General features: G+C 41.8%; 1 protein-coding gene across 1 annotated transcript in view; it reads right to left on the reverse strand.

Moving 5' to 3' along the window:
* Pik3cb (phosphatidylinositol-4,5-bisphosphate 3-kinase catalytic subunit beta) overlaps positions 1 to 13,877 on the reverse strand; it is a 107,732-nt gene that overhangs the window by 61,827 nt on the left and 32,028 nt on the right. Inside the window, exons 3-5 of the mRNA XM_028788067.1 lie at positions 12,995 to 13,181; positions 8,610 to 8,835; positions 786 to 1,009 (exon numbers count right to left, since the gene is read on the reverse strand). Coding sequence (XP_028643900.1) covers positions 786 to 1,009; positions 8,610 to 8,835; positions 12,995 to 13,147 — 603 coding nt within the window. The 5' untranslated portion in view covers positions 13,148 to 13,181. The remainder of the gene's footprint in view (positions 1 to 785; positions 1,010 to 8,609; positions 8,836 to 12,994; positions 13,182 to 13,877) is intronic.

Below are 13,877 nucleotides of genomic sequence, written 5' to 3' on the forward strand. Positions count from 1 at the left end.
GAGGAATGGGAGGGGAGGGAAGGAAGGAAGGAAGGAAGGAAGGAAGGAAGGAAGGAAGGAAGGAAGGAAGGAAGGAGAGAAAGAATCATGTAACTAGCCCCTTCCCCCAATTTAAAACATCTCTTTAAGAAGCCAGAGAGCACTGGGCGGTGGTGGCACACGCCTTTGATCCCAGCACTTAGGAGGCAGAGGCAGGTGGATTTCTGAGTTCGAGAGGCCAGCCTGGTCTACAGAGTGAGTTCCAGGACAGCCAGGGCTACACAGAGAAACCCTGTCTCAAAAAACAAAAAAACAAACAAACAAACAAACAAACAAAGCCAGAGAGAAGTTTCAGCAGTAAAGAATACTGGCTGTCCTCAAGACAACCTGGGTTCAATTCCCAGCACCCACATGGCAGCTCACAACTGTCTGTTACTGTAGTTCTAGAGGATTCAAAGCCATCTGGCCTCTGTGGATACCAGGCATGCAAGTAGTACACATATATGCAGGCAAAACATTCATACACATACAATAAAGTAAAACTGAGATGTCTCTTTAAATGTTTTCTTTCTTTTACAACTTTAAAAGGCAGTTAAGAAGTGTGGTTTGACAACTCATTTTTACACTATTGTAACACGTCAAAAATGTTTGTACAATCCTACACAATGACAAACTAAGTCTATCAACTCTGCAAGTTTTCTTTATAGTATTGCTTTCTAAGCAAGAAGCACTTTAAGAATGGAGCAGCAGTCAGGTAAAATCAAAGGCTCATTACAAAATAATATAAATATTATATCAAACACTACCTGGCTATTTTCAAAATGCACAGCCACAACTAGCTTTCCTCCATAAAGTTTGTCTTCCAAGTTCTCCAGGACGGACGGATCATGCTCAGGCGGATATGTGTGCTTTAGCCAGTCAATCCAAGACAACCCCACTAGAGACTGAATCTTGTCCTCACTGAATTTGCGCATTTTTCTTCTAAATTCATTCACTTCAGGATCCTTCAAGGCATCAAACTCATGAAGACCTAAAGAAATTTTGTGAACGTTATATTTTTCATAGCTACAAATAATTTTAAAAAACACAAAATAAATATCTTCGATACAAACTAACTTGTATATTTGTCTTTTATCAAGCAGATAAAACTGGGCAGGAAACTACCATGGAGGAATACAAACTAACACAGATAAAATGGGTCTCATATATAAAATATACATGCTGACAGATCTCTGAAACACACAAATTTAAAATATTATGTAGAAATATAGATGGGTTATTAATCTTACAACCATCAAGACTGGGCATGAGGGTGCACACTTGTAATACTGGGAGAATTTGGTGGTGGAGGCAGGAGAGCCACTACAAGTTTCAGGACAGTCATGGCTATAGAGTAAGTACACTATACCTACAAAAGCAAAATGCCATAATAGAAAATAAAATTCATAATATACGATTTTAAACCACATGATAAAAGAGCCATACACCTGTAAAAAAAATTACTGTAAATTGGCTGTGGATGTTTTAGTAGAAACACATGGAGCCTGAGCAAGCATGTATCAAAGCCACGTATGCCCCAGGATAGCTATGAGTGTGTTCCGACACGAAGCATTAGAAAGAACCACAGGGAGGAGGTAACTCTTGCATGGTTTGTGAGCATGAATTCTGCAGATGATAACATCATGCCACCTACATACAATGGGGGTTTCTTAAGAGTGCACTCTATTCGTGGATAATAGGTTAACAGGAGGAAAGAGAAATGAGTACCCAGCAGCAAAAGCCAACCTCCTCACTATGTCCGCTCTATCTCCTTCTGTGGGGCAGGGGAGCGTGGGGAATATTTGAGAAGGGCTTTACCACAGTCTAGGCTGCTCTCAAATTCAAGGTAGTTCTCATGCCTTGGCATTCCTGCTAAGATTGCTGGATGCATTACCATACCCAGCTCTAAAATAGCTTCTAACTATCTTCAAATTGTCGGCCTGTCTGTTTCTGCAGCCATTAACCCAATCCTAGCCCTCAGCATCCCTCCTTCAGGTGATTATCACATTTTCCACAGATTCCTTAGTTGAAAAAAATTTTTTTACATGTTTATTGATTTGGTGGGTGGGTACAGACACATGTATACACATAGACACAGAGACACACACACAGACACACACACACACACACACACACACACACACACACACACTCACGCTAAAAGACAGTCTGAGGGAGCCAGTACCTCCTTCTACCATGTGGGTACTGGGAACCAATCTCAGGCTGTGAGACTATTACTCCAGTGTTTTCACTCAGTGGATGGCCTTGCTAGCCTAGTCTCTCTAATCTTACAGTCTGCACAAGCTTTCCAAAATGCAAACTTTCCAAAATGCAAATCTAATCGTGTTACTTCCCATTTAAATAATTCTTTCTATAGGAACTTTCCTAGAATGGGGCTGGGGAATACAGCTCAGCTGCTGAGAGTGCGCACTGCTCTTGCACAGGCCTGAGCTTTCCCTCAGCGCCTCCTTTGGGGATGGAGGACGTAATGCTCATGACCACCTATAACTCCAGCTCCAGAGAGTCTGATGGCCTCTCTTAGTCTCCACTAGTATCTGCACTCTCATACACATACCCAAATACCCATAATTTAACTTTTTTTTAAAATTTCCTAGGAAACAGAAGTGGGATGAAAGTCCAAGCCATTATCGGGGCCAAGAGGATGTTCATAGAGCCCAGATGAAAGTGAACTCCAGAGAACTTGGCTCTCAGCTACGACAGCAGTATCCAAGTTCACAGCTTTTGGCTAACAGGACTCTCAAATGTGATTGTTCTCTTTGGAGAGGTTTTCTCATGTGAATGTTTAACTTTCCCATTCTCTTAAACTATCAGGAAAAATTATATCCAGCTCAGCCAAGATAAAATGACTCCGTCCACACGGATTAACATTCAGGGTCTGTTTGTTCCCCTGAAATTACAGATGGAATTTAAGGCAATGTAGCAGGTTGGATATTCTCCACATCTTTCAAGCTCAAACATTTCACAAGATCTGAGAGATAATGGTGTAACTATTGGTTTTGAAGCTACTCTTGATGGCCCATCACAAAGTGACCCAGCAAGACAAACGCTGACCATTATGAAGCAGTGCGATGGTCGTGAATGAAGCTGCATTGTGTTGTCTTGTTATAATGACACCTGAAAAGGAAGTGGCAGGAAGGAGGGGTTCCCAAGAGCTTAGTAGTAAATCTTCTCTGGACGACACTCCCTGCTCAGACCTACTATATACTTAGTCTTTGCTGCTTATCCTAATGGCCACTCAACAACCACGATCAGTTCTTGTTCTTCTCCAAGGATGCTGTCTCTCAGATCCCACCCCCTTTTGCTTACTTTCCTATAACCCCTTCATCTGCAGACTCCTCAACAGCACCAGTTAGAATTAGATCCCCAGCAGCCTCGATCACTCACAGCACCCTTACCACAGCCCTTAGGGACTTGGCAGTGTGTCCACTGCACTCTAATGCCTGCCTACTGAACCGTTATTTCTCACCATGAGTCCCATACGACATGACTACAATTCCAAGTATAAAATCCAATATACACTGAAGTACGGGAATCACTGTTGATTTGGTAATAACTCCTTACTGCATATGTGTGAGGGCTTATGCACATATGTGCACATATGTGCAGGTTGGGACCATCAGACAATTTCATACATTGTTCTCAGCAACACCCTCTACCTTCCTTTGAGAAGATCTCTCACTGGTCTGGAGCTCACTTATTAGGCTAGAGTGGGTAGCCGACAAGCCTCCAAGATCCTCGTGTCTCTCTCTGCCAAGTTCTGGGATTACAAGCATTTGCTCAGTGTTTTATTGTTGTTATTGTTTGATTGTTGGAACGGGGTCTCTATGTAGTGATGGCGGTCCTGGAACTTGCTATGTAGACCAGGCTGGCCTCAAACTCACAAAGATGCTCCTCTGATGCTTCTGCCTACCAGTGCTGGGATTAAAGGCCATACCTGGGCTGTGTATATTCTTTATATAAAGTAATGCTTCATGAATTTTGAGAAGTACTGCAAAAATCTTTCAAAAATGAAGTTTAGGGGCCAGCAAGATGGCTCAGTAAAAGATGCCAAGTAAAGATGCCAAGGCTGATGGCTCAAGTTGATTCCTGGAACTCACGTACATGGAGGAAGGAGAGAATGGACTCCTACAATTTGTTCTCTGACCTCCCTGTGTGCGTCAACAAGCACACATGTAAATAAATGCAATTTTTTTTAAATTAAATTTTGGAGCAAGTGAGATGTCTCGATGGGTAAAAGTGCTTGCTGCATAGGGAGGACGTTCAATGCCTGGAACTCGGAGAGGAAGGAGAGAAGCAATTTTCTAAGGTTGTCCTCAGACTCTGCACAGATATTCTCCATGCACAAACCCACACAATTACAAAACAACCACAAAAATGTCTCTTTTTAAATGTAAGGGCTAAGGTCAAGTGTGGTGGCATACTTGTGAGACAACAGCACATGGGTCTCTGTGTACCAAGACAAGCCTGCTCTACATAGTGAGCTCTGGCCAGCCAGGAGACAGTAAAACTCTTATCTTTAAAAGCAATTATTATAGTGATGATGACGGTAGTGGTGGTGGTGGTGGTGGTGGTGGTGGTGATGGTGGTGGTGGTGGTGGTGATGGTGGTGGTGATGAAGTAAATCAGGGAAGAGCAGCCAGGCAGGGTAGCAAATGTCTGTAATCTGAGGAATTTCAAAGGTTAAAGCAGTAAGATCTCAAATTTATGACCAGCAAGGTCTACATAAGCTAATTCCAGGTCAGCCTGAGTGGCACAGAAAGACCCTGTATCAGAAAGCACTCTGCATGCTACCAAAGGAGAAAGGTGAAAATCAACTACAAACCCAACAGTGGTTTCTTGCTTGCAAGGCAAGCTGGTGCAGTGGTAGCACTAAGCTTGTGCTCCCATTAAGTGACTGGATTGAGGCTCACTTCATGAGATGGATCCCATAGCCGACACTGCTATGACTAAAAACTTTTACCTAAAAAGCCCAAGGACTTCGGGGAAAAGCAAATACTACTGTTCTACTAAAAGAACGTAGAAATAAACGGCTCTTAATTATATTCTGCTGTACTCATAGATCTGTGTTTTTATAAAAAAAAAAAAAAAAAAACAAATAAAAATTTGGGACTGAAGAATGTCTCGGTGACAATGAGCTTGCATAGCGCTCATGAGGGTTTGAGATTGATTCCTCGGACTAACACTGACAGAGGAAAAATGCCATTAATAACTTAAGCTAAGTAACCTTAAACTTAATTTTCCATATACTTTCTCTTAGGAAAACGCTAGAAAACTGTATGACATATAGGCAAATATTATACTCAAAAGGCATGAGAAAACACTATGATCACACTAAAAATATTACTCTAGTTCTACAGACTGCCAGGCAAGCTGGCAAGTGACCAGTCTCCTCCACTAGTGAGCATAGCCATGGGAGGCTCAATCAGGCCAAGAGTTGGAAACCAGCCTGGGCAAGATACTTAACCCAGTCTCAAACAGAACAAAGCCCAGACCTGGTAGGGCAGGGCACTGAGTGGTGACAGTGCTCCAGATAGAACTCAGGGCCTCCCACATCAAGTCAGTGCTCTACCACCAGACCACACTCACAGCTCTACTCTGAAATGCTTACTCTGAGACAAGGGCTCACCAGATTGCACGACTGCCTTTGAGGCTTCAACTTGTGATCTCCCTTTCCTGGCCTCCAAAGCAGCTGGGATCACAAATCTCCAAATCCAGACCCAACTCAAACAGTCTCATGAGACTGCTGATAAACTGTCTGCCTGTGAGTCTGCTGTACTGGGTGCTGTGGAGAGCAAGACATGGGAGCATGCCCTTTTGTGGGAGGGAACAGACAGAGCACAAAGACCAACTCGGTAAATAATTATTTAGAATAAACAGTAAAGAAATATCAAGCACACCATCCTGGAGGAAATGGTATTTTTAGCCTGCTCAGGGCTATTCTGCTGTAAAAGTTCTATTGTTTTCTTTGGACAGAGGAGGGAGCAACCTTGTTCCTGAAGTTAAACTGAAGTAATTGTTTATTGTTTTCTCAGGAGGCATGACCTCACCCAGCCCTGGATACAGTCTCTATGGACAGAGCAGCAACTGCAGACACTAACTCGTTAGGTATGAACAGTGAGGACTTGCTCTGAAACACACAATTCTACATAAAAACCTTGAGTATGTGATCTTAAAGAATTGCCACATCTCCTAAGCAATATTTATAAACAGTTGAGCATATAAACTGCTTAATGTGTGCTATAAATATTATATATATCTTGATCAACTTGCAGAGCACATTACACAAAAAGATGCCCAAGTCAGAAGATAGTGCATGAAATGTAGTCTACTGCTTTACACCACACCCTGGTGCTATACTGGGTGGGTAAAGGCTGCAAGACGAAAAGACAGTACTGCTCTATCACACCGTAGATAAATCCTGAAGACATGTTCTAGCACAAGTACAGCCTATGAAATATTTGTATTTCCTATATTTTTATTTGCTAAATTAGCAAGTTTAGGACAGTTAGTGGTGGCTAGTTAATCCATATCTGAGATTAAGAGTAATCTAAGTTTGGGCCTACAGAATGGCTAAGTGGATAAAGATGCTGACCTCCAAGACAGAAGACCCAAGTTCAATCCCCAGAATGTACTTGGTAGGAAACCAGCAAAAACCTTGTCCTATCGCACACGCACACGCACACGCACACGCACACAAACAGAGAGAGAGAGAGACAGAGAGAGAGACAGAGACAGAGACAGAGACACAGAGAGAGACAGAGAGACAGGGAGAGACAGACAGAAAGATAGGCAGAGAGACTTAAGCAAACACCCACACCCAAATAAATAAATGTAATAAAAAGTTTGGGTGCTAGCTAAGCATCTTACTTCTGCACCAAAGAAAAGCTAACTTAAAGGAGGTGGCACTGTATTATGCTACTGAAGTAAATCTCTCCCAATCAAATCCAAAAAGCTCCAGAGACTTTCTGATTTGGGATTAATCTTCAAAGCTCTATCCTCAGTAACCCCATGTAGTTACTAAGTCAGCTCCAAAGCAAGATGCTGACAGACATTAAATCTTGTCTGCTAAAATTTCTATGGCAAGAGAGAATTAATTCCTGTGTCCTTAATTTTCTCTAGAAATTCTTTTCTTTTTTTGACAGGGTCTTGTGTAGGCCTTGGGAGCCTCAAACTTGCCATGTAGCTGAGGAGGACTTTGAACTCCTGACCCTTCCAGCATACATAAATAACCATGCCCATTATTGTTTATTTGCTTGGATGGGGCTCAGGGATTCACGCATCCTAGGCAAGCATTCTACCAACTGAGCAACATCTTCAGCCTTAGAAATAATTTAAGGAATTGTGGGCATATCTCTATTTGATACAAAGATAACTTTAACTAAAATTAACTTCAGTAAAAGAGCAAAACTTTGCCAAGAACATGAGTTAATTTATAGAAACATTAATCAACATATGGTCTTAATTGGTAAACAATTATATATAAAATAAGCTCATATTAGGAGGTGTTTATAGGTAGTTCATAAAAAAAAATAAAATAAAATAGCCAGGCGGTGGTGGCGCACGCCTTTAATCCCAGCACTTGTGAGGCAGAGGCAGGTGGATTTCTGAGTTCGATGCCAGCCTGGTCTACAGAGTGAGTTCCAGGATAGCCAGGGCTACACAGAGAAACTCTGTCTTGAAAAACCAAATAAATAAATAAATAAATAAATAAATAAATAAATAAATAAAAATATAAAAATCATCTATTAGGAAAGGGTTTCTCAGCCAAGAAAAGTAGTGCATGCCTCTAATATCTGCACCCATGAGGCTGAGGCAGGGGGATAGCAATTTTAATCTGTCTGTCTGTTTGAGATAAGGTCTCACTGTGTATCCCTGGCTGGTCTGTAACTTACTGTGTTGACCAGTCTGGCCTCTACCTCACAGAGTGCTGCATTAAAGAAATGCATGATCACACTCAGTGAACAGCAATTCCAAGACTTCAGCTGGTCTACACAGTGAGACAGAAACCTATTTGAGCCATTATAGAAGACCATGTACTGGTGAATTTCTCAAATTACCTGAGGTAAAGAAATAATCATTTCTCTTTTTTTTGGTTTTTTTTTTTTTTTTTTTTTTTTTGGTTTTTCGAGACAGGATTTCTCTGTGTAGTCCTGGCTGTCCTGGAACTCACTCTGTAGACCAGGCTGGCCTCGAACTCAGAAATCCACCTGCCTCTGCCCCCCAAGTGCTGAGATTAAAGGCGTGCACCACCACTGCCTGGCAGAAATAGGCAGAAACAATCATTTCTTTACCACTAACTGAAGATCAATACTTGGGTAAAATAAAAATGAGTCAATAGTAAAAAAAAAGGGGGGGCATGAAATGCAGGCCCTTGGGTGTGGAGGCAACAACGCACAGCTGGAGCTGTGTCACAACATTCAGCCTTCAGTTCTGCACAGACCTTATTCTCAAACCCTGAACATATCAGTTCATGAACTAAATACTGGAAGCGATGCCTTAGAACATACTTACATGTTAACACACAGAACAAAGATAAAGTTAAGACTTCATAGTGGAAACTTATGGGTTACCTTTTCCTATAAGAACTCCAATTTTTGAGTCCAATTTTTCTGCTGGGTCACAGCTTCTAGTCACTAGTTTGAGAACTGGAAGAAAAGGTCTGACATCACAAAGCCTCCGTGTTTCATCTTCAAGTTCCTCATATACAGCAGTTTGATTCACACATGCAAACATATAGGAGTCAATGTCCATAAGGAGGTTAAACATTGGGTAGTTGTGAACTTGCTTCCATAACATCTGCAGGGAAATAGAGCAAGACATTAATCTGGAATCCTGGCATGCACAGAGATACATATACAACGATGCCCATTGCCAGTTTGCAAAAGTCAAAGTTAACGGGGCTAGACACAACTCAGCAATCAACAACACCGGCTGGGAGAGGGAGTACACCTTGAATGCCAGCACTTGGGAAGCAAAGACATGTGGATTTCTGTGAGTTCAAGGCCAGCCTAGTTTTCAGAGTGAGTTCCTGGACAGCCAGGGTTGTTACACAGACACCTACCTAGAAAAAAACAAAAAGGGAAAAAAGGAAAAGAACACTGGCTGCTCTTCCAGGAGCAGTTGGGTTCAATCACCAGTACCACACTCAGCTCATAACCATCTCCAACTCCAGTCCTAGGGGATCCAAGCCCCTCTTCTGACCTCTGCAGATACTGCAAGCATGTCTCTCACAGACAAACATGCAGGCAAAACACCCACACACATAAAATAAATTAATACTTGCAAAAGGTCAACTCCTAGAGAAGCTAAATGTTTAGTAGTAAGGACCAGACAATTGAGTTACAGATCATAATAAGCTAATGAAAACAGAAATAAAAACCCGACTTGGGAATTTACGCCACAAAGATTAGTGGTTCTCTTTTTGTTGGGTGGGGATATAATTTTATATGTGGACAGGATCTCAAATGGTAGCTCAGGCTGTCCTGGAACTCACGATATATATAACCTAGTTGGCCTCAAACTTTCAGTAACCTATTTCATCCTCCCCAGTATCTGATTACAGACATAAACAACCATGCCTAGTGAAACTTGTTTCTTGTCTTTAAAATAAATAAATAAATAAAATGTTACATACATTGCTATGTTGTCCTGTGCTATTTGAATTCACTGAGAATTTGGCTCTGGCCGGGCAGTGGTGGCGCACGCCTTTAATCCCAGCACTTGGGAGGCAGAGGCAGGCAGATTTCTGAGTTCGAGGCCAGCCTGGTCTAACAGAGTGAGTTCCAGGACAGTCAGGGCTACACAGAGAAACCCTGTCTCGAAAAAACAAACAAACAAAAAAAACAAAAAACAAAAAACAAAAAAACAAAAAAAAAAGCTTTGAAAGTTGGATTGTTCCTTCCCCTATTTCAGACTCAAACCTGTTTGCCTCAAAAGTAACTTCTAGAGCCTTGTCTAGGAATGGGACTGGTCACCTAACTCAAAGCCAAACAGCCCAAGAATAGAAAACACCATGATCTTGAGAACAGGTAGAAGATGCGGTGGTCCTTGGGTTACCCTGGAGGGGTAAGGCAGTGTGAATGGAAGTCAGAAATCCAGCTGTGACTGCCTCGACTTCCCCAATTGGTTCCTGTCTGATGTTTGTATGCTTTTATTTGATGGTGTTTTGCTATCTATCTTACTTGTTATTCGTTCTTTTACTTTTGTTTGCTATGTATATACTTAATAAACTCATTGGTTCAAAACCAATAGTATAGCTATTATAGATCATTCTCTTGCCAATACAAAACAGTAAATTAAAATAGGTTATATAGGGAATTATTCTACATTCCTATGTAATATAACATAGCACACAAAATGTGCAAAGAAAATTGCCTATGAAGATTAAGAGCCAACGATATTTAACATACCTAAAAATAGCTTTGACTAAAAAACAAAACAAGGAAACAAAATTGAACAGAGTGTGGTGGAATGGGCCTATAACTCTAGCATGTGAGGGAGAGTCAAGAGGATCAGGAAATTAAGGTTATCCTCTGTTGTATACAAGTTCAAAGTCAGTCTGAACTCTATAAGAAAATCTAAAAATGTCTAAAATTGTAAATCTTAATGTCACACATATTTCTTAATTTAAAACAAGAACTGGAGAGTATCAATGATGAACTCAATCTCAGGCAAGATTAGATGTCCTGCTTGTCACTGGTGACTAAAACCAGAGGAAACTGGTGAGGATACAGCCTTTGACTTCTAGTACTTGAGTGGCGACGGGAGGAACAGTTCGAGTCATCCTCAGCTACGCAGCAAACAGAGATCAGCCTGGGGTACGAGAGACTGTATCAAAAACAACACAGCCAGCTTTAATCCTGGCACTGGGAGGTGGGGGTCTCTAGGAGTGTGTGACAAGCAGAGCTGTATAACAGAGAGACAGTGTCTCAAACAAAAAAGAAAACAAACAAAAAGGGACAAATAGAAACTCTCAGTAGCAATGTAGTAGCTAAACTCCCTATTTTCTTTTTACTTTAGAAATTACAAATTTAGAATTCTCTGTATCAATACTTATAAAACGTATCTCACAACATTTCTGATTATTATACAACTTTCCATTTAGTCGTGGTTTAATTATATAATTTAATGAGAATTTTTTTTAATGTCTATATAGCTGTAGTGCCTGGTGAACTTCCTTCATGCTTAGTAGTCTTGTAATAAATACACTGGAGGGAGTAGGTAAGATGGCTCTGCGGATAAAGGCACTTGATGCCAAATCTGATGGCCTGCCTTCAATCACTAGAACCTTATGATGGAAGTGAGAAAACCAAGTCCTGGGAGCTGTCCTGTGACCTGCACACATGCACAGCACCCCCCCCCCACACACACACAAACTCACACAAAAACATACCCACATAAATACATGTAAGAAACAAACGCAGCTCTCTGACAGGGACCTTGGAACAATTACTGATGCTTGCTGCGAAGGTTATCAAGTATTTTATTTTAAACTAGCAATGAACCAGGTTTAAGGATCCAGAGTACATGACCTTGGGCAGGGCCTCACGCTCTTCCAAGGCATTTCCTCAGAATCTCAAACAACTATTAACTGTGTTTACAGTGAAGATGTACTCACTTCCTGCATCCCTGAGATCTAGACTTTCCCTTATCAACTGTAATCCTGCCATGTGTACCCCTCCTCCCCCAGAATCCATCTGGTGGTCTCATTTAGATTCATTATCCACCATTAAAAGAACTCTCCAAACCCAAAGCTGTATGTGTGATTGACTGCTGTTAAAAAAAAGAAATGTATCAGAACAGGATTATCTTTAAGAAGCCCACAAGCAGCCTTGCCAATCATGGTAGCTCATGCCTTTAATCCCAGCTCTTAGGAACCAGAAGGAAGCAGATCTCTGTGGCATTCAAAGCCAGCCTAGTCTATATAGAAAGCTCCAGGCCAGCCAAGACTACATAGTGAGACTTCTATCTTAGAGCAAAGTCTTTATTAAATAATCTCAGCTCTGGGACAGGACAGATGGTTCAGTGAATTAAAAGGGCACAGATCACCATACTTAATGACACTTGCAGGGTTCCCCAAAACCCTCATGGCAGAGAGAGAGAACCAACACCTACAAATTACCCCCTAGGACCAGAGTTTGATTCCTAGCACCCACTTATTAGTTCACAATATCTATAACTAGTCTCAAGGGACCTGATGTCCTCTTCTGGCCACCATGGGCACTGCACATGTGGTGCACAGACATACATGCAAGCAATCATACACATGAAATTCCTTGGGCTGCTTCATGTGGGGAGCTGTGCCTGTCCCCTCATCCTCATTAGCACTTCAAAGGCCAAGGGAAGCAGTCAGTTATGAGCTCTAAACTGGTCAGGGCCAGAGTCAAATTCTGTGGGGGGTCGGGGGGAGGGCGAGGGGGAAGGTATCATGTGTCAGTAAATTTTTAGTGACAAGTCTTCCCCTGGTTCATGACAAAGGTGTTGGGTGTGGGGACAAACGTCACACAGAAGAAGGAAGTGTGACAAGCTCAAAAGTCAGGAGTTATAGCAGGAAGGACTCAACTTTCTTACCCTTCCACAACAGGGTCCACAGGTAGCCCAGGCTGACCTCGGACTTACTATGCAGGCAAGGCCAACCTCCAATCCCTCATCCTCCTGTTTCCACCTCCCACTCCCGCCTTCCCCAACTAAAAGCTGAGATTATATAGCATGTCACCTCGACTCGTGCCAACCTTAACACGGCTGTTATGTGTGGATTAAAAACAAAGGTGGGACAATATGCATGTTTATATAAAAAAGAGAGCATATCAAAAATTTTAAAGATGCAACGGCCTGAAATTTAAATGTCTCTCTGCTTTACTAATGATTTACACAAGTAACCATTTTCTATAATATCTTTTCCAGTAAGTTACACATAAAGTAGCTAAATCCTGAGAAATTCTAATGATAAACATACCTGTTTAATATAGGATATGGTAGCTTCCCGGGGTACTTCCAACTGGATATAAATCCCAGTGGGCAGAAGGAAATCCACAGATATGGAGCCATCAGATGCGACCTGTGAGTCTACTGCCCAGATGTCGAGGATGTCTGCCATAGCAGGAGGCATTGTAGGACGGAAGCACACTCATAACCTCAGGGCCCTGGAGTCAAGTAAACTAAGCATTAGTCAATTGTTACAACAGAGCACAAAAACTCAGGCGTGCTGGACATCCTCACAGCCCTAAGCTGTCGAGATACCGAAGCCTAGAGAGCAGCAGAGCACAGCAAACCTCCAAGAAAATAGAAAACTACCTATCTATAATTAGTTCTTTAAAAAAGATTTTTATTTTATGTGTATATGTGAGTATCTGAGTGTATATGTGTACTATGCATGTGCATAGTGCCTACAGAGGCTTAGAGGGTCATAGGGTTCCCTGGAGCAGTTACAGATTATTTCTGGCTGTTTGGATTGGGTGCTAGAAACAAAATCCAGGCTTCCTGCAAGAGCAGAAAACTGTCTCAAACCTGGTTCATATTCAGCTCCTACAATTAGCTCTTAATTTCAATATAGACAATAATGAAGTAGGAGACCAACTAAATATGGTTTGTTTTTCTTATTTGAAGTAATGGGGTAGAGTTGTCAGGACAACTGACAGTGCCCATCAGACCAAAAACATAAAATCTGGAGTTTGAGTTTAATCATGAGTGTTGCACTGGGTACTGAACCGAGGTCCTCTCTGTTTCAGGACAAAGCCAGTTCCAGGACAGTCAGAACTATACAGAGAAACTCTGTCTTGAGAAACCAAAAAGAAAAGAAAAGAAGAGAAGAGGGGAGGGGAGGGGAGGGGAGGGGAGGG

Source organism: Grammomys surdaster, unplaced genomic scaffold (assembly GCF_004785775.1).
Source record: "Grammomys surdaster isolate TR1022 unplaced genomic scaffold, NIH_TR_1.0 125698, whole genome shotgun sequence".
In the NCBI taxonomy this organism is placed as follows: domain Eukaryota; kingdom Metazoa; phylum Chordata; class Mammalia; order Rodentia; family Muridae; genus Grammomys; species Grammomys surdaster.